The sequence below is a fragment of the Eptatretus burgeri genome, chromosome 2 (genome assembly GCF_056783735.1).
Source record: "Eptatretus burgeri isolate ZD-2024b chromosome 2, Ebu_testis_v1, whole genome shotgun sequence".
In the NCBI taxonomy this organism is placed as follows: domain Eukaryota; kingdom Metazoa; phylum Chordata; class Myxini; order Myxiniformes; family Myxinidae; genus Eptatretus; species Eptatretus burgeri.
The window spans coordinates 4835524-4854296 of NC_140962.1; the positions used below are offsets into that span (position 1 = coordinate 4835524).

The 18773-nt window shown below is 42.5% G+C and overlaps 1 protein-coding gene across 11 annotated transcripts in view; it reads left to right on the forward strand.

Moving 5' to 3' along the window:
* Positions 1-6214, forward strand: part of GSK3B (glycogen synthase kinase 3 beta) — a 149482-nt gene extending 143268 nt beyond the window's left edge. For 9 of the 11 annotated variants that reach the window (XM_085861329.1, XM_085861336.1, XM_085861320.1 and 6 more), the window contains 2 exons: positions 345-425; positions 3062-6214. In XM_085861329.1, coding sequence (XP_085717455.1) covers positions 345-425; positions 3062-3135 — 155 coding nt within the window. In that variant the 3' untranslated portion in view covers positions 3136-6214. The remainder of the gene's footprint in view (positions 1-344; positions 426-3061) is intronic. The other 2 variants (XR_015052737.1, XM_085861287.1) reach the window with 2 other exon arrangements.
* Positions 6215-18773: the final 12559 nt, after the last annotated feature.

Genomic DNA, 18773 nt, shown 5'->3' on the forward strand with positions numbered 1-18773 from the left:
CCTCCACAAGAGCAGTTTGAATGAAGTGAAGAATCTGAAAACTTTATTGACAAGGGAACCAAGGAGAGGAGTATGGGAAGTACTAATATAGTCTACGGTGTATTTGTAAAACTGGTACTTCTTACTTCTCATATGCTATCCCTTTATCTTCTTCACTGCTTTTTCATTTCAATATTTCATCCTATTCTCTTGTCTTATTTCCACATCTTCGTCATTTTTTTTTCTTCTTATTCTTTGGTTCAAAAAGTGCTGTCAACAAAATGACAAGCTAAATCTGAATTGACTAACCTGTCGCTTGTTTTTTTTTCTTTTTTTTTCTCCCTCTCCCCATACCATTTTGGCAGAATTGTCCATAAACCCATCGCTCAACTCAATACTAGCTCCTCCTCATGCTCGAACCCAAGCAGCTTCCAACACATCCACAGGCAAGATGTGCATAAATACACCTGCCCCCCCCTTCAACCTTTTATTTTCTCTGTTTATTTGCATGCTTTTCCAGTTTACGCTTCTGCATCATATTTTTGAATGTGCATTTTTCTTTCTTTTTTATCTCAACACCCCTTCCTTCATTCACACTTCTTGAAGCCTATCCTTTTCCCCCATTTTCTTGGCTCTGGCATATATGTATAGGGCTGGGTATAAAACAATTTTTGTATGACTTTTAGCAAGTGTTTCTTTTCCTAAGTTTTAATTTCCTAAAACAAACAAAAATTCACATTCATAAAAAAAGTTCACATTCAGAGTTTTGGATCACAGAAGTCCAAAAAGTGGAGAAGATGAAGTCAGCAAAAGTGACAAGTTTCAAAAGCAATATAAATGTCGAGATGTGTTTTCTCATTGTGTTCTTCTTCTTAGTGCACACTGTTTATCTTATTATATTATAAAAGTGCCACAAATTACTGATTTGATTTTCAAAACCTTTTCCCCTGAAAAGTTTTCTGAGGCAAAAACTTGAACCCCTTGAGACCTCTGAATGAAACAGATACGGAGAGAAACTGACAGGTCAAACCGGATAATGGACCTGGAAAAGCCTTTGACTTGGGCACCAAGAAATTCTCATTGCTGTTCACTGAAACTGATATGAATCTTCAGTCATCATTGCTGGATTCAGGACAGGAAGTCCTGAACAGCTCTCTTGACAGGAAGTGGTACACTGTGCCCACAGACAGATATAATAGGAAGTGGTACATTCATTGCCCACAGACAGACATAATCTACCCCAGCTATGGTGATGAGTCGCATTATAAAGGGATCGCTGCTGTCATGAATCAAGATGTCAAAAATGCAATGATCTCTTGGTTGTTCATGAACAGCAGGCTGTTATTTTCATTTTTAATTAATTTGCAAAAATTCCTAAAAAGATGTTTTCACTTTGTCATTATGGGGTATTTTGTGTAGATCGGTGCTGATATATTTTTTAATTTAATCAATTTTAAATTCAGGCTGTAACACAATAAAATGTGACAGCAGTCGAGGCGTGAATACTTTCAGAAGGCACTGTATCTCAGAGGACTTATCGTGGAGCTTGCATATAAATTACGTGCAAAACAAAGACATTGGTCGATGTCGGAATACTTTTTAAATGAATTGCAAGGACATGATGGGGTGAGCTTGTCGGCAAGATGTAACTCACCAGTTGCCATTGTCCACTGAAAAGTCTGATATGGGGAAGCGCAGATTTGGCCGCAGATAGTACATTTAAAACCAAGACCAGCACTGTCATGATTTGCCTTTCTACATACATCTTTTGTTCTTTGCTGCTTGGTCACGGCACGCATGTGACGGCTTGTTGCAACTCTTTGGCTGCCATCCAGTTGTCTCACACCTTTGCAAGATTCCAATGTCAGCGATTTTTGCCTTTCCATCCAACGTTGAGAATTTTCCACAAGGATTGCTTATGGAAAATATCCTGAATATTGATGTGGTGGTGATAGAGTTCCCAATTCTTACAACATAAAATAGTGGAAAGAACAACTGCACAGCAGATGTTCACTTTAGTGGTCAGAGGTATTCTGCCAAGGTCGCAGAACCTATCAACAGACTTGATGGCAGTTCTTCAGTATTAGCAATGGTTGGGACAAACACACTCCCAAGTTTGGGCTGTAGCATTAACTTTTGTTTTCATTAGGTTGATCGATTAAAGAAAGGGCTGATCCATGTGAGTCAATAAGTGAGAAGTAGGATGTCATTGAATATATGGGGAATGATATGTCTGGTCAATGACGTTAGATAAAAGTCAAACACGTTTTATATGGGGTTTTAACCGAGGTTCCCACATAATGAGCCAGTGGTTTATGTGAGGGTGCGAAACAGGCGAACCAAAAATATACGAGGTTATCCATGGAAATAAATGCATTGCGTGCATACTATTGGTTGGAAAATACATTCCAAATGTTCGAACGTTCCATGCTGTTTGGCTGCCTCCTGTCCCCAAATAGCCACTTGCTGCTTTTTAATTTTTTTTTTTGGCATACAAGGTCTAGGCTCATGGAAGAGCTAGAAGAACATCAAATGGATCAGGACACAATAAAACAAAAGGAAAAGTAGAGAAATGGGAGTGGGCTGGGCACCAATAGCAGGGAGGGAGACTTGGACAAATAAGGAGTGGGGGGGAGGAATGATAGGTAGGGGAGGGTGCATGGGGTGGGCAATATGGACAGAGAAGCAGAAGAAGCTTTGTCTGCTTCAACATGAAGTGACTCTTACAAGTGGCTGCCCTGCCTGAATGCATCTGTTTTCAATTATATGGTTATTGGGTCATCTTGAGGGAGGGGTGTGGGGGGAGAGGGTTGATAGCAGGCAACATTAATGCCAATGAATGAGACGTCAATGAACCATAATGTGAGCCATAAGAGAGAGATTATTAAGATAAAGAACCAATTGATTGTTGCTTAGATGTTGCATGTTTAATTAAACAAACAAATTACTTGCTAAATACAACAACTCTACACTTGTAATAATTTGCTACCTCTGTCTCTTTCCTGTCTTCTTCATTGTAACTTTGACTCTTGCATGACCCCCCCTCCTTCCCCCCAACCTGTTCCTTGTCTAATCTCCGCAGCTGAAGGAGCGGCAGCTTCTCCCTCTGGCCCGACGTCAAGCTCTGGTGCGTCTGCTGTCACTAACAGCTCATGATCCGAAAAGGATTGACAGGGTGTGGGAATATATGGGTGCAGTCACAGGATCAATGTGAATGGGACACAGGAAAGAGAATGAATAGGGAAAGGGCTATGGTTCTGAGCATCTACCATAGTGATGTACTATATTTGGTTATCTCAATGAAGGGTTTGAGGAGACTACACTTGTTTCATTTCACTCCATTTGATTTCTTTGGGAGAAACTAAATTTAAAACTTCCCCATCCTGTGAGGCCTCCACATGTGAAGTCAATTCTCCATTTGCAACCCCTCCTAACCACTCTCCTTGCACAGAGAAGAGTTTGAAAGGGAGTTCAAGAGAATGTGTGTAATTTTTTTTTTAATTTAGTACGGTTTGAACCACTTGTTTAAAGTTTTAAATCAGATACATTTGTTTTCTGACCTGAAACCGGTTCATCAGTAGTAAATAGGTGGAAACAACCTGAAAAATGACCAGTTAGTCTGAAGATGGTCATAGAGCTGTCCATTCAAAGATGACTTTGCTTTTCCGTTGATCAACTAGCATCCACAGCCCTCAAACTCTTTGCCCTCATGTAACCCATTTTGTTTTAATCCTGTTTTATGAGATGCTACTGGACTTGTGACTCGGCCTGGAAATGTAACAGCTCAACAGATAAGCCATTAAGGTTAGTGGGTGAGGGAGACAGGATAAATACGTTGAGAGAGGTTGTGGGATGAGGTTTTTTTTTCCTTTCCGTCTGTAGTGCCATGGTATAGCTTACTTCCCACCCTTTGTTTCACAAGGGGTGGATTGGCTTTTACAACAGACCTCATTACGAGCCTTCCATCTCCGAGCCCTGAAAACTGAGTGTTGTTTCTTTTTATTTTTGAATTTATTTTGTGGGTGTAGGTGTGGATTTCAGGTGATGACTTGTTTCACCTATATTTTTCCACATTATATCTCAATGCTCTTCCCATTGCTGTATATAGTGATTTTATTTATGTTGTCTTGCTTCTGCCATGGTAACCAATGCAGAGATCGTGAAATGCAGACACAGAGCGAGAGAGCACATTGTAAATACTTCCTATTGTCTGTCTGCATCAAGATAAACAACCCATTTTAGCCAATGTTTTGTTGCCCTTTTGCCACCTTGCCATCACCCTACCTCGGTCCCAACACTGTCATTGCTGACGGACATCCTTGTTGTCAACTCTGTCTTCCCAAACACACTTGTTTCACTTCGGTTTTTACAGTTAGTTTTTGTAAAACATTTCTCTCCTCATCTCCACAATTGTCTCTACCATATAAATAAAGCCCTTCTTTTGGCTCGGTCATCATTCGGCTCGCATCCTCCACAGTTTGCTTTAACACTTACTTCTGTTTTTTCTGTTATACCATTATACATTTTGAACATGCTATAAATTACTTTATTTCTCTCATCTCAATCATTCTCTCTGTACTATTTCTAAATTTCATTCTTCAAGCGACGTTTCCAAAATCCCTTTTTTTTTGGCACCTATAAATTTACATCCTTGTCATTGCACCATTTTGGTCTTCATTTTTATTTACTGAAACTGGCTTTGTTTTTTTCCCCTCGTGAAGTTCAATTTCATACAGCTATTTTTGTCCCCGTATTCATAATTTGTTTGAGGCCTGACCTTCAGCCGTTGTTTTTCAGCAGTTACGGTAATTTTTTTGTGCTTGGAATTTCTAAATAATTATTATAATTATGAAGCATTTTTTGTAATTTTAAAAGTCAAAATATGTCGCAGACATAGTGTCGGAAGATTGTGTGTGTGTGTGTGTGTGTGTGTGTGTGTGTGTGTGTGTGCGTGCGTGCGTGCGTGCGTGCGTGCGTGCGTGCGTGCGTGCGTGCGTGCGCGCGTGTGTGCGTGTGTGCGTGCAGGTGGTCTTGTGTTTTCTGCATGTGATTGCAACAGTTTTATTGTCTGTCAGGGAGGGGGTGTGGGAAGGAAGTGGGATTGTCATGGGATATATGTAAGTGGGTTAAGATTTGCTGGGAAGAAAGGGTTGAATAAGATGAGTGCAGGAGGAAATGTGTATAGTCAGAATGCCGGTTGTTGGTGTACCTACTGGGTTGAACAATGATTTGATTAAGAATTTGGCAGAAAGGTATTATTTTAAGCAAAGGTGAATGACTGTGACTTGGTGGTTATAATAATGAGCTGATGTGCTACAAACTTTGAAATCTTAATATTATTACTTCAGAGCGACTTCATCATGGTGCCACCACCTCTTTATGACTGATATAGTATTTTACTGATGATTGTCCCATTATCAGAGAACATGTGGCTATGGGTGAGAAAGACAAAACAGTTGGGTGAGTTTTCTTTCTACCTATTTCTTTGTTGGACTTGGACTTCAATGCAACTGTGCCAACTACTGCATTATTCCAGACCACCAGCTACGCTGTTATTGTTGATGATCATGCCGAAATTTGATAGAGAATATACCAGAAGCCACTGAAGCCATCAATCCCCATGCCGATATTTATAATTGCATTGTAAAATTCCAGCAGTCACCTGGATTCTGGAGATAATAGAACTTGATCATGATGTGTTTGAATTTTATTTTCCCAGATAAGTACTTTGGGAAGTCGGGGGGGGGGTCAAGCAGGAATTTGGGTTGAGGGAGAGCTTGAGGGAGAATAAGATATTTTGGGCACTTTGTAAAATGGTGCCGAAGTTTGAGGAATCAAACTTTTTTTTTCTGTACAAAACCTAACGTCCCATGTTATTGCTAGTGTAATGTACCATTGGTGAATATAACCCATGTAAAGTTGCTGCCTGTGATCTGCACATCGTAGACTTTTAGCTTAGCATTAAACCCTCACCACCCAGTCGCAAGTATCACAATTCCAACTGGATTCCACAGCTCTGTGGATGACTCAGAATCCGAGTTGGTGTCTATGGGTCAAAATCCTCATTCTGTCCACAGATTTTGACCATATAATACCCCTCCCTCCTCTTGTACATCTAAATAAATCCTACTTCCCTTTAATGGGAATTTGTTGTCTGTGGCCTCTTTGTTCCTGCTTGCCTTGTACATTGACTTGACCTGCAGGTCTGGAAATATAAAGGCTGTTTTATTTTTTACTTCTATGAGTGTCTTTTTTTAATTTTGTTTGTGTTCAGTCGCTTTGAGAGTTTTTGAAAACGCTTACTCAATCTCCGTTTTAATGATCACTCACCGAACGTTTTGTTAATCTTCAGCTTTTGGTTACATTAAATACATGGTTTAATCCCTTAACATTTTAACATTTGATGTGTTCATAAGCACAGTTCTTGTTTATTGTAATGACTGTGAATCATGAAAAAAGGTTGTTGTAATCTCTTACTCCAAGAGCTATGGAACTTATAATCATGTGTCTGAGGCTAAAAGATTTGAGTATTCCACATCACAAATTTTTTTTTTTTTGCTTGTTTTGAAAACCCATTTCTTAATTGTCACAGCTGATAACTTTTTGGTGAAAAATGCAATTTTGTGCCTTTTTTATTTTTATTTTTATTTTTACAACAAACATGTAAAAAGAAACATTTTTGATTCGGATTTCTTAAACAAAATCGTTATATGTGATTGTGAGGTATAAAAATGAAGCGAATTAGCTGCTGGACACCCACAAACATTAAAAGGACATGTGGATGAGAACATTACGTTTATTGGAAAGATGTTTTTGTCTAAAAATGGAGAAGAAACTTCTATGATTTGGACAATGGTTGCCATATCTCACCGAACAGATATCTTATTATCATTATCTGTCTTTTATCTATGTATAAAGTTGACCAAGACCGATGTATTGTTGCATGGAGGAGAGGGTATTGCTTTTGGGTCCGTTTGTCTGTCTGTCTGTTTGTCCACACAGAACTTTGGTGTTTTTCTCCCCAACCGCTCGTCGGATTGAGACGAAATTTTCACCATGGGAGCGACAACTCATGGAGAATGTTTTATTTTTCATTATGACATCATAGGTCACGTTGTGTGGCAGTCATGTTGGAAAAACAGAAAAACCTTTGGACCTCTATATCTCTGAAACCGCACCAAGGAAAAAATTGAAACTTGGCACACGACAAGTACTCCTCATGGGGAACAAGTGTAGTTTTTTTTTTGACGTCATAATTGTATATGTGGAATGCTACAGCTGATCAGTATGAAAAATTTTGAGTCATCTTGGGATAAAATGATCCACAGAAAAAAAATTGATGACTTCATCGGTCACATGATTCGGCAGCCATATTGTGGGAAAAAAAAACCTTCAACATCATCTTCTCTGAAGTGGCTGAACAGATTGAGGCGAAACTTTACATGAATGACCGCCTATCCATAAGGAACAAAAGGTTCACACATATGATGTCATCAGTCATATGGTTTGGCATCCATATTGGATTTACCCTAAAACCAATAAAAATCTTCTTCTCCAGAACGGCTGGACAGAGGGGGGAAACTTCACAAAAATGTTCCCCAAGCCTTGGGTGTACAAGTTTGTGAAGGAATAAATGATGGGTCACATGGTTTGGCAGCCATATTGGATTGAAGAAAAATATGAAATCACGTTTTCTCTGGAACCGCTGAATCAATCGACATTAAACTTCTCAATTATGATTTTGTCGTGATGGGGAATACATGTTTTAAATTTCAAGTTGATCGGACACATGGTCTGGCAGCCAGGGTATTAATTTTTTTTTTTTTGATATGGGTTCTTTTAGATTTTTTCTTTTTTGAATGAGGCTCACTTAGCTGTGCCTGGGTGGGTTTGAGGGTGGAGGAGTCGCAGCTGAAATGCAAATCTTATCCAAGTTCTTCCTAATAACTTCATCTTTGCTTTTTGCTTGTTTGGGTTCATTCTGAACACTCCAATGCAGGACTGTACCTGTTTAGTCTTCAATTTGATTTGAATTTAATTAATTTTAATCCCATTCTAAGTTCAATTGAATAATAATATAAATAAATGTCATGGGTCAGGGTCAGGTGTCCAATCAAAGCGGAGTTGCATAAAAGTGGGACATCTTGGTAGCTTGTCATCACTACCAGCAGTTATAAAGTGGCAGTTCTAATTGTCTCTTTTTATTACGTAACACACCAGTACACAAACACCACACAAAAAATCCTGGCGAGGGACTGCAATCTCTGATTGCTCTTTTTCTTGTTCAATTGTTTGACTGCCAGACAGGTAAATAGACTGAAAAACGTCTTGCTACACTGTGCCTGTGCAATCGGGTCAAATTCAGAGCCAAACGCCCACTAAATTGCAGGTTAGTTTTCTGATTCATGTTTGAAACCGAACATTCAATTGAAATGAAGTTGTTCCTCAATCATAAACTAACATTTGTGGATGGACGGACAGACGTAAACCCATTGCGTAACCCCGCTTTTCACTTCGTATGCAAAGGGTAATGAACATACGTAGGTCCTGGTCATATTTAATCCTACATAAAAGAGGTAATTATGATAAGAGGATACCTGTTACATGATAAATGCAACCACTGTCCAAATTGTCGGAGTTTTTTCCTCCATTTGTAATATAAACAAAATCATCTCCAATAAACATAATGTTATAGTCCATATATACAGATATATATATATATATATATATATATATATATATATATATATATATATATATATATATATATATATATATATATGTTGTTGCGAATTCGCGCCCGCTGGCATGCGATCGGCCACGTAACTCGAATCGCAACACGTCGCCCACCGGACGGACAATTCAGTTGTGACCCTCCGGGAACTACCACCCGGAGCCATTCACGGGTGGGGGTTTAACCTCACCACGATCGTGCCAATTGCCCACCCGCACAGGATAGGGTTGCTCGCCAAATTCGACCTACCTAAGTACCTGCGCGAGTGGTCGACCGGGCGATCGTACCACGCCACAGGCCGACTCCGGACACGAACCGCTTAAGCGGTTCGTTCCGTATTACAGGGATAACCGAGCGGAGTTATCGTCGGCCTTGACGGTTCCGATTAATTACCGGGCGTTTTAAACCCACTATCAATCCCTTACGTGATGCAAGATGGAGGTTCAATAAAAGGAAAAGACGAAGCGAAGCGGGAAACAGTTCAACAAGCAGCACTTTATTCACACACACAGACACAAAGCAAGCACATATATACAGCCATACAATTATGCAACAAAAGCAAAGAAAGAGTTAAAACCGAATAAAAGGGGGTTATTTACACACGGCAACACTTACATAGTTTCTACTTCATGGACTGGTGCCACCCACAGACATTTACACAAAACCCCAAAAGAAAAGGAAGTCGCGACTTCTCTGGGCGCATCGTCAAGCCTTGGGGGACCACAGCCTCAAGTCCCTCCTTTGTCTCCTCCTGGCGTGGCGCACTGAGCTCGTCGTCCGCCCGACAGCTCGGACAGGGTTTTTGGGGGAACGGACGGAGCTCGTTCGGCGCTACTTCCCACGCTCGCGCACGGGGTCCCAGGGCTCGTGCAAGGATCGCAGAACAAGGCAGGAACAACGAGCTCGCGAAGAACCAGAAGGCTCACTCCGAACTCAAACCAACTGAAGACCAACCAACACTGAACTTCGAACCAACCCAAAAAACTGAAGACCAACTCGTTCGTCCCTTTTGGAGGGGCTGGCTCCGCCCTTCGCCCCACCCTGTTTTCGGCTCCACCCGCCTTCGAGAAGGTTCCCGAAAAGGGGCGTTCACTCACCCCGACCGCCTCACGATGTTCATCCACCAATCGGCGGCGAGCTGCCCTCCCCCCTTCCTTCACACCAAGCGCGGGGAAAAATGTCGGGAAAAATCCACAAGCGTCGTTGTTGGTTTGTTTTGTTCTTGTTCAAATTAATAATAGAGAAAGAAAAACGACTAACTGAAGGATCACAGCCCGAATGGATCACATAAATTCCCTCTATACAACGGGTGTGGGCTAACTACACATGGACTTATCGAGATATCTCACCTGAGGACTCTTTATGGTGTAATGCGAATTTCCACAACCGTAACAATATATATATATATATATATATATATATATATATATATATATATATATATATATATATATATAAAAATGTTTGGGAGTCTCCACCATGTATTTACCTTAATTTTAATAACTCACATGCACGTGTTGTGGTATTTTTGAAAATTATCAATCAACCAGAAGGGCACTTGGTGGAGCGCATACTTCCACCCAGATTGGGATCTTCACCAAAACTAAATTGCTTCATTCTTATCACACACCCAAAGTGTCCACCAAGTTTTGATTGAATCTGTCCACAACTTCTTGAGATATTTTGCTACGTATCGTTTTTGGCCGATCTCTCAGTGGTGAAGAATCACTTTAAAAATTCCAGTATCTGGATCCGTAGCCTGATATTTTCCAAAATCGAATCAATTCGTCCTTGTCATACACCCAACCTGCCCACCAAATTTTGTCCGAATCCATCAACGACTTTATGATATCCTGCACCCAAACATACAAACAGGCAAAAAATTTTTTTATCTTCGTCCACCTTTGGTGGTGGAGGTAAAATGGCTTTCTTACATTTTTGTTGAAAAAAAAAAAAAAGCACAAAATTGCATTTTTCACCAAAAGGTCGGCCACATTGGCAATTATGAAATGAGTTTTCAGAATCAGCATAAAATCCTGATTCAGAAATCAACACAAACTCCACATCCATTGAGACCACTTAGCGTTACTGATCTTACTGTTACTGAAGAAACGTTTACACCCATACTTTCAGTGAGGATATTCGCAGGATCTCCACTGGATTGTCGTTGAACATGTGGAGAACTTCCCCTCCTTTCTAATGTATGAGGTCCTGTCTCCTTCAGCCGCTCCTTTTAGCTTAGTCTAGCTAGCTACAGAATCGTTCTCGTTGCTCAACCCGAAACTATTTCGATGGCAGCTATGTCCTTTCTCAGATGTGGTAAAAAAAAAAAAAACACTGTACACAATATTCTTGGTGAGGCCCAACAAAATTGCAGTCCAGTATAAACACTACCTGATCTTTAGATTAATAATTTATCCCCCAGTGAAGCCAAAAACTCTTCTTAGTTTTACGAACTGCACATTTGGAAAGGTGACCCCAACCCTATTGTCCAAATCGTTGATTTACTTATCCCTGAGGACCAGTAATGAAATGAGTTTCCTCAAAGGGTGGAGGAGCTCCTTGTGAGCCAACGGTCATCCATATCTAGTGCCCAACTGTGTCTGCGGACGTCCTCCTGCAGTTGGGTTACATTTTATTAGGAGGTTGGTGGCAGGATTTGCACTCTGGCCACCGTAAAACCTTTCATTCTGCAAAACACAAAAACGCAAAAAAATTTGAAAACCCACTCCGTGGGAGTACCTCCTGTGCAGCTTCCCTTTACAGGGCAGCTCACCGGATGACAGGATTGGGGCAAAGCCTTCGGGACCCCCAATCTTTGATGATAGGAGGGAAACCACTGGGTAACATTCCTGGTTCAGATTGCGGGACAGTGTGTCGGGGTGGTGCTGAGGTGTCGTCCACCAGACGGCGGTCTCCTTGGGTTAACCTGAGGCGGTCCCTTCGGGTGGGTTCCTGGAATGTCCTATCCCTAAGAGAGGATGATCACCTGTCTCTGTTATCATCTGAGCTCAAGCGTTTGGACATCGGCATTGCAGCACTCTCTGAGGTTCGGAGACCAGATTGCGGCGAGATAATGGTGGGTGGTTTCACCTACTATTGGTGTGGTCGCTCTGATGGTTACCATGCTCAAAGGAGTTGCTGTAGCTGTATCCAATAAGCTGACCCCAATGATAATTGAGGTAACACCGGTAAACGAGCGTATTATGAGACTAAGGATTTGTCACTCCTTTGGTGTAATTTCCCTGGTCTCTGTCTATGCTCCGACTGAGGCGAGTGATCTCACCGTGAAGGATGCATTCAATGCCACGCTCGAGTCTGTGGTTGATCAGTGCCCCAGACGGGATACACTTCTAGTCTTCAGGGATTTCAATGCATCTACTGGAACTGATAGGGATGGTTATGAGACATGTGTTGGTCCCCATGGGTCAGGAACTATGAACCAGAATAGCACTAAGTTCCTTGACTTTGCAAGAAGTCGTGGACTTAGGGTGGCTGGTTCATGGTTTCAGCGCCCATAATCTCATTACTGGACTTGGTATTCCAAAGCTGGCAGTGTGGCAAAGGAGATTGACCATGTCCTCGTTGACAGTCGTTGGAGGATGATCCAGAACTGCAGGGTCCACCGGAGTGCTCAGTTCCTCAATACTGACCACCGGCTTGTTGTAGCAACTCTAAAGCTGCACCTTAAATCCGGGAGAATGACACCTTCCCAGTCAAGGCTGGATGTTGGCAAACTAAAGGATGAGAGGGTAGCTGAGGAGTTTGCGAACAGGCTGAGTGGACATTTGGGGGGGGGGGTCTGGGTGCTTTGGGGGTTCCTGAAGAGTTGTGGAGTGCCTTCAAGACCACCATCCTTGAGGTTGCTGGTGGATGTCTTGGAACGCACCGCAGGGCAAAAAAGAATTTTGTCTCTCAAGGGACACTGGATACCATTGACCAGAGTCACAGGGCCAGGCTGAATGGCAGAGCTGAGTTGTTCAGGAAGCTGAGGCGTAAAACTGTACGTGCACCAAGGGTGGACAAGGAGGCCTTTGTGCGAGGAATCTGTGAGGGGGTAGAGCATCACCTGTGGACAGGGGAATTAGCGCAATGCGTTCATCCAAGCCCATCCCTCGGAGCACTGCAGTTAGAGCAGAGTGCGGTGGGCTCTTGACAGAGGGGTCTGAAGTGAAGGCCCGCTCGGCCGGTTACTTTGAGCGGTTGTACCAGGCTGATTCACCAGCTGTCGAGTTGGACGTCAAGGGTGTTACAATCCCTGTTGCTGATCGTCCAATCAACTGTGGTCCACCTTCGCTTGTGGAAACACGGGCTGCGGTGAACCGGTTGAAACGGGGTAAAGCTCCACGGATCTGTGGCATCCATGCTGAACTTCTCAAGGCTGGTGGAAATGCTACACTCGTGTCGTTGCATGCCGTTTTGTGCTCTGCCTGGAACACAGGCATCATCCCAACTGATTGGAAGAGGGGCCTTGTTGTCCCTCTCTGGAAAGGGAAGGGCGATCGCCAGGACTGCAACAACTACCGAGTGGTGACGCTGCTCTCGGTGCTGGGCAAGGTCTTTGCTCGGATAATTCTTGATAGGGTTTGCCACCATCTGCTTGAGCACCAGCGTCCAGAGCAGTCAGGCTTTAAACCAAAGAGGTCAACGATTGACCGTATCCTTGCTCTTCGTGTCCTCACCGAACGCAGATGAGAGTTTCGGCAGGGGCTGCTTGCAGCCTATGTTGATCTCTGCAAAGCATTTGATTCAGTGAATCGGGATGCTCTCTGGAGGATTCTTGGTCTTCGTGGGGTGCCACCAAAACTGATCGATCTGATGTCTGAACTCCACTCTGGTACTGAGAGTGCTGTGAAGTGTGGTGGTATCATCTCTGACTTATTTCCAGTTGTTACTGGAGTTCGTCAGGGGTGTGTACTGACCCCCACACTTTTCAGCACTTGTATGGACTGGATTCTCGGGAGGATGTCGGAGAGATCAAGCTGCGGTGCATCGTTTGGGAATGTCAAGATCTCGGACCTTGATTTCGCAGATGATGCAGTCATCTTTGCGGAGACTTTAGATATCCTTTTGGGGGCCCTCAAGGTGCTGAATGAGGAGTCGGAGCCGCTTGGATTACGGGTTTCTTGGGTCAAAACTAAGATCCAGGCTTTCAGTGACATCTTGGATGCTGCTGTCCTGTCTGTGCCTGTTTGTGGTGAAGATGTTGAGGTCGTGGAGAGATTCACTTATCTTGGCAGTGATATTCATGTCTCTGCTGGCTGTGAGTCAGAGGTCAATAGATGTCTGGGTCGGGCCTGGGGAGTCATGGATTCACTGGATAATGGGGTGTGGCACTGCAGGTACCAGTGCGGGAGGACGAAAGTCCGAGTCTTCAGGTCCTTGGTGCTTCCAGTCTTGCTCTATGGATGTGAGACTTGGACTCTGACCAAGGATCTGAGACGGAGACTTAATTCCTTTGGTACCAGGTCTCTCCGGAGAATCCTTGGCTGTCGCTGGTCGGATTTTGTGTCCAACGAGCGGTTGATGAGAGAGAGTCGGATCAGATTTGTTGCCTGCATAGTCCGTGAGCGTCAGTTGCGGCTGTATGGACATGTGGCTCGTTTTCCTGATGCTGATCCTGCTCACCAGATTCTCGCAGCGAGGGAGTCTCGTGAGTGGAGGAGGCCAATGGGCCGACCACATGCCTCGTGGTTGCAGCAGGTTGACCGGCATCTCAAGGAGATGGGGATGGGCCTGGCATATGCTTGGGGGATGGCCAGACGGAGGTCCCTGGAGTACTGGTGGAAAGTGGATGCATCGACGCGCTGTTCTGGCACATGCTCCCATACCTGACCTGACCAGTAATTGATGATTAATAATAATGGTCCTACTACTGGTCCCTGAGTTACATCACTGCTTGTAACCTCCAGCCAAACATCCTCTACCACTCCAACCTCAGACTCATCTAAAAGCCCTTTCTCACACATGATATAGATCACTCTGTTACTGCTAATTCCCTTGAATCTTCTTGGATAAATGTTGAAGCAGCATAACTTTAATAAGCATCCCATCTCACTTTCATCACGAATCAATCTACTTGTGCCTTCCCTCAATTAGCCCACAATAGTCTTACAAAGCCTTGCTATTTTTTGTATTCCTGGACACATCCTTTGTCATCTTGTCCTCATGTTCTCTTTTAGCTTACGTACTTATTTTAGCTTGCTGAATTATTTGTGGCTTGCCTAATCTGTGATTGATGGGATGCTGGTCTGTTAAGTAGAACATGTTCTTCAGTCCTGGAAAATCTCTCTCATTCATACTGTCACTCCAGAAGGATATTCAAACTAATTTACCTATTTCCATGGTCAGCCACGGAAAGAGGTTCAGTCTCTTGAACTTCTTGGCCTCGCCATTAGCCGTGACCTCTCCTGGGCCAAATGCATAGCCAAACTGGCCTCCAACTCCAGCCACAGATTGGACATCCTCCATTGTCCAAGTCTTTCCTTCAAAATCAGAGCTACTCTCAGTCTCCAAGGCCTTTGTCTGTAGTTCATTAGAGTACTGCTCTCCCCTATGGGTTGATACATTAGCATTACTTCTGTCTTTCCTGGATTCTCTGGAACATAAAGCTCTCAACATGATTGGAATCTCCCGTGATGAGGCCGAAGCACAACGTCTGTTTTCACATCACAGGCAGGTCGGTGGTCTTTGTTTTGTACCACCTCTTCTCTGATGATGCTCCATCCACTCCCATCCACCGACCCTCCAGGATGCACACATTCTTCCAGTGCCCTTTCCTGGTTGTTCCTCGCTTCTCCCGTCTGTATGTGAAACTACCTTCCAAATGCCATTCTTTCCCACTCTTCCTCCCATGGCTTCAAGCAGACACTGCACCGCTCGCGATTCATGTCATCCCCTTCCTGTCCCATTATCTCCACGACCATGGTACCCGCTCTCGGGTGTCCTTGTTCCAAGCATACAAGAAGTTCTGACTCATTCCTTTATTTGGGTGGTGTTTTGGCAACGGATTTCTGCCTCGATCGTTCCTGAAAATGAAATGATCTGAGTTGCATACATGAAGCAAAAACATGTGTACTGCTTATTTGCATATATAATACGTCGTGGGTATTATGGAGTACGGTAGTACTCTATATGGAGGGATGACGCGGGGAAAAAATGGCCACCCATTCAAATGTGTCCACAATGATAGGCTTATAAACTATTGTACAGTGATGTCATAAATGTTTCAATGCCACACCTTTTAGTCTTGAACATTTTCTGAACTACCAAGACTTAAAAGGATGCCAGGATACATCGCAAAAGTACCACAATGATCGCTAAATCGCCAATTTGTACCTCTGCTTCTTCTTCCCCTCTAAAAACAATGTTAAACTGTAGCCTGACCTACCTCAATAACTGCTGAAGCCATGTTGGTGATTCCAACGTGAGGAAGTTGCTTTGTCTCTGTGCTCGTGCACGTAACCCAAAATTAAAAACAAAACAAACAATTAATCATTATTTTAGGAGAAGAAATACAAATGTAAATGTGGACTCATCCAAACCAGGCCAGGATTATGGGAGGAGGGAAGATGGACAGTACCATTCCAAAAGTGATACATATTCAACCCATCCCCCAAATCAATTGAAACAAGTATTAAAACTCGAAGGGCACTCGGTAGAGCGCATACCTCTGCCATGTAATGCCTGATCCACGAGAACAGGTCCGGCCCAATACATTTTTCAAACACCATGCTATACAGTACTATATATATATATATATATATATATATATATATATATATATATATATGTATATATATATGTATATATATGTATATATATATGTATATATATATATATATATATGTATATATATATATATGTATATATATATATATATATATATGTATATATATATATATATATATATATATATATATATATATGCCTGGTGTTGGCTTAATGGTTAGGGTGGTGGTCTTGAGATCCTAGGATCCTGAGTTCAAATCCCCCTTTCTGTTGAATTAATACCAGGTAGGGTTGACTCTGCCTGTTTACCCTTCCGAGGTCAGCAAAATGAGTGCCAGCTTGCTGGTTTTCCATGTTGGAGTGGTGACCTGTCCAGGATTGTGCCCAATAGCCAAGGAGACTGCTTCGGCAGCACCAACACTACACAGAGTATCTCTCAATGGTGAAGAATCACTTTAAAAATATCATTCGTTGGATCCGGATCTGTATCTTCACCAAAATCTAATCAGTTCGTCCTTGTCACAGACCGATCCTGTCCACAAAATTTCATCCGGATCCGTCCACAACTTTTTGAGATATCCTGTACACAGACAAATAGACAGAAATGGGTGAAAAGATAACCTCCTTCACCTTCAGTGGCAGAGGGGACTAATAATGGCCCCCTCTGGCCAACATGGCCCAAAATACCAACAATGTAATAACATAGATCGATTTAATCCATCTCAAAATAACAAAATATAGAAAACATTAAGCATTTTATTATTTTTCAAAGCAATAATTGCATCGACATTTCCGCATATATGGTAATGTACGATAGTGGATTGAACCAAAAGCCAGGATTGAGGGGAGGTGGGGTAGAATGTACCATAAGCCAAATTTTATGACTTAGATGGATTTAATTCATACGAAAATAACAAAATGTATAAAACATAAAGCATTTTATGACCTTAAAAATTGCAGAAACAAGAAATGTAAAAACAGAGAGATGAAATCTCAAAAAAAAAAAGGTATGAATGACCACCTGAGGCCACAATATGACATCACAATTCTTTTATGGATTATCATCACGACATATTTTATTGTCGTTCCATCACAATCCCACAGCAAAAGTGAAACGTCAAAAGATGTTGTAATGCAAAACCATAAGAGTATTGCGACATCATAATGTGGTGTCATTCATACCTTGTTGTTTGGTGTGGTAGTTGAGCAACACACGAGCTACACGAGATTGAATGGAGCCTTCCTTGACGTGACTTAGACCATTCTTGATGATCTGAACAGCATTGTTGATGATGTGACAAGGAAGAATTGCTTCAGTTTTGGTGAAAATCCGGATCCGACATTTAAAAAAAGTGATTCTTCACTATTGAGCGACAGGGCTAAACCCATATATAGCAAGATATTTCAAAAAGTTGTAGACGGATTAGGATGAAACGTGGTGGACAGGTTGGGTGGGTGATAAGGATGAATGGATTACATTTTGGTGAAGATCCGAATCTGGATACGAGAATTATTTAATTTTTAATGTCATTCTTCACCATTGATGCCTGGTGTTGGCTTAATGGTTAGAGTGGTGGGCTTGGGATCCGAGGGTCCTGAGTTCAAATCCCGCTCAGCTGTTGAACTCATACCAGGTGGGGTTAACTCGGCCTGTCATCCTTCCGAAGTCGGCAAAACGAGTGCCAGCGTGCTGGTATACTGTGTCGGAGTGGCGACCCGTCCAGGATTGTGCCCAACAGCCAAGGAGACTGCTTAGGCAGCACCAACGGTCTGTACAGAGTATGTTCCCAATCTCCTCCTCCTCCACTCTTTCACCATTGAAAGGGCCAAAAACGATATAGTACTGTGGAGCATGATATTTCAAAAATGTATTGGGCCTGAAATGTTCTCGTGGATCAGGCATTGCATGGTGGAGGTATTCCTTTTAGTTTTTACAAGCGAGTGGCCTTGGAAAAATTCCACGCTGAGCTATCTTAACTTGGACATACGAACCTTAACACTGATTTCGCCCAATACAGTGCGAAATCAGTGTTATTTCGCCCAATTTAAACATTACTGCACTGCATAAAAAAGGCGCAAAAACAGATCCCTGCAACTTCAGACCAATCAGCCTTCTCCCAATCATCAGCAAGGTTATGGAATCCATCATCGCTTCAGAAATTAAATCCTTCCTCTTCTCCAATGGCCTGATTTCCGATCATCAATTTGGTTTCAGACCAGATCACTCTAACCTGGATATGCTGCTTCTGCTCTCCCAACAATGGATGGAGGTCCTCAATGCCAGATAGGAAATCCGAGCCATATCCCTGAACATATCACATGCTTTTGA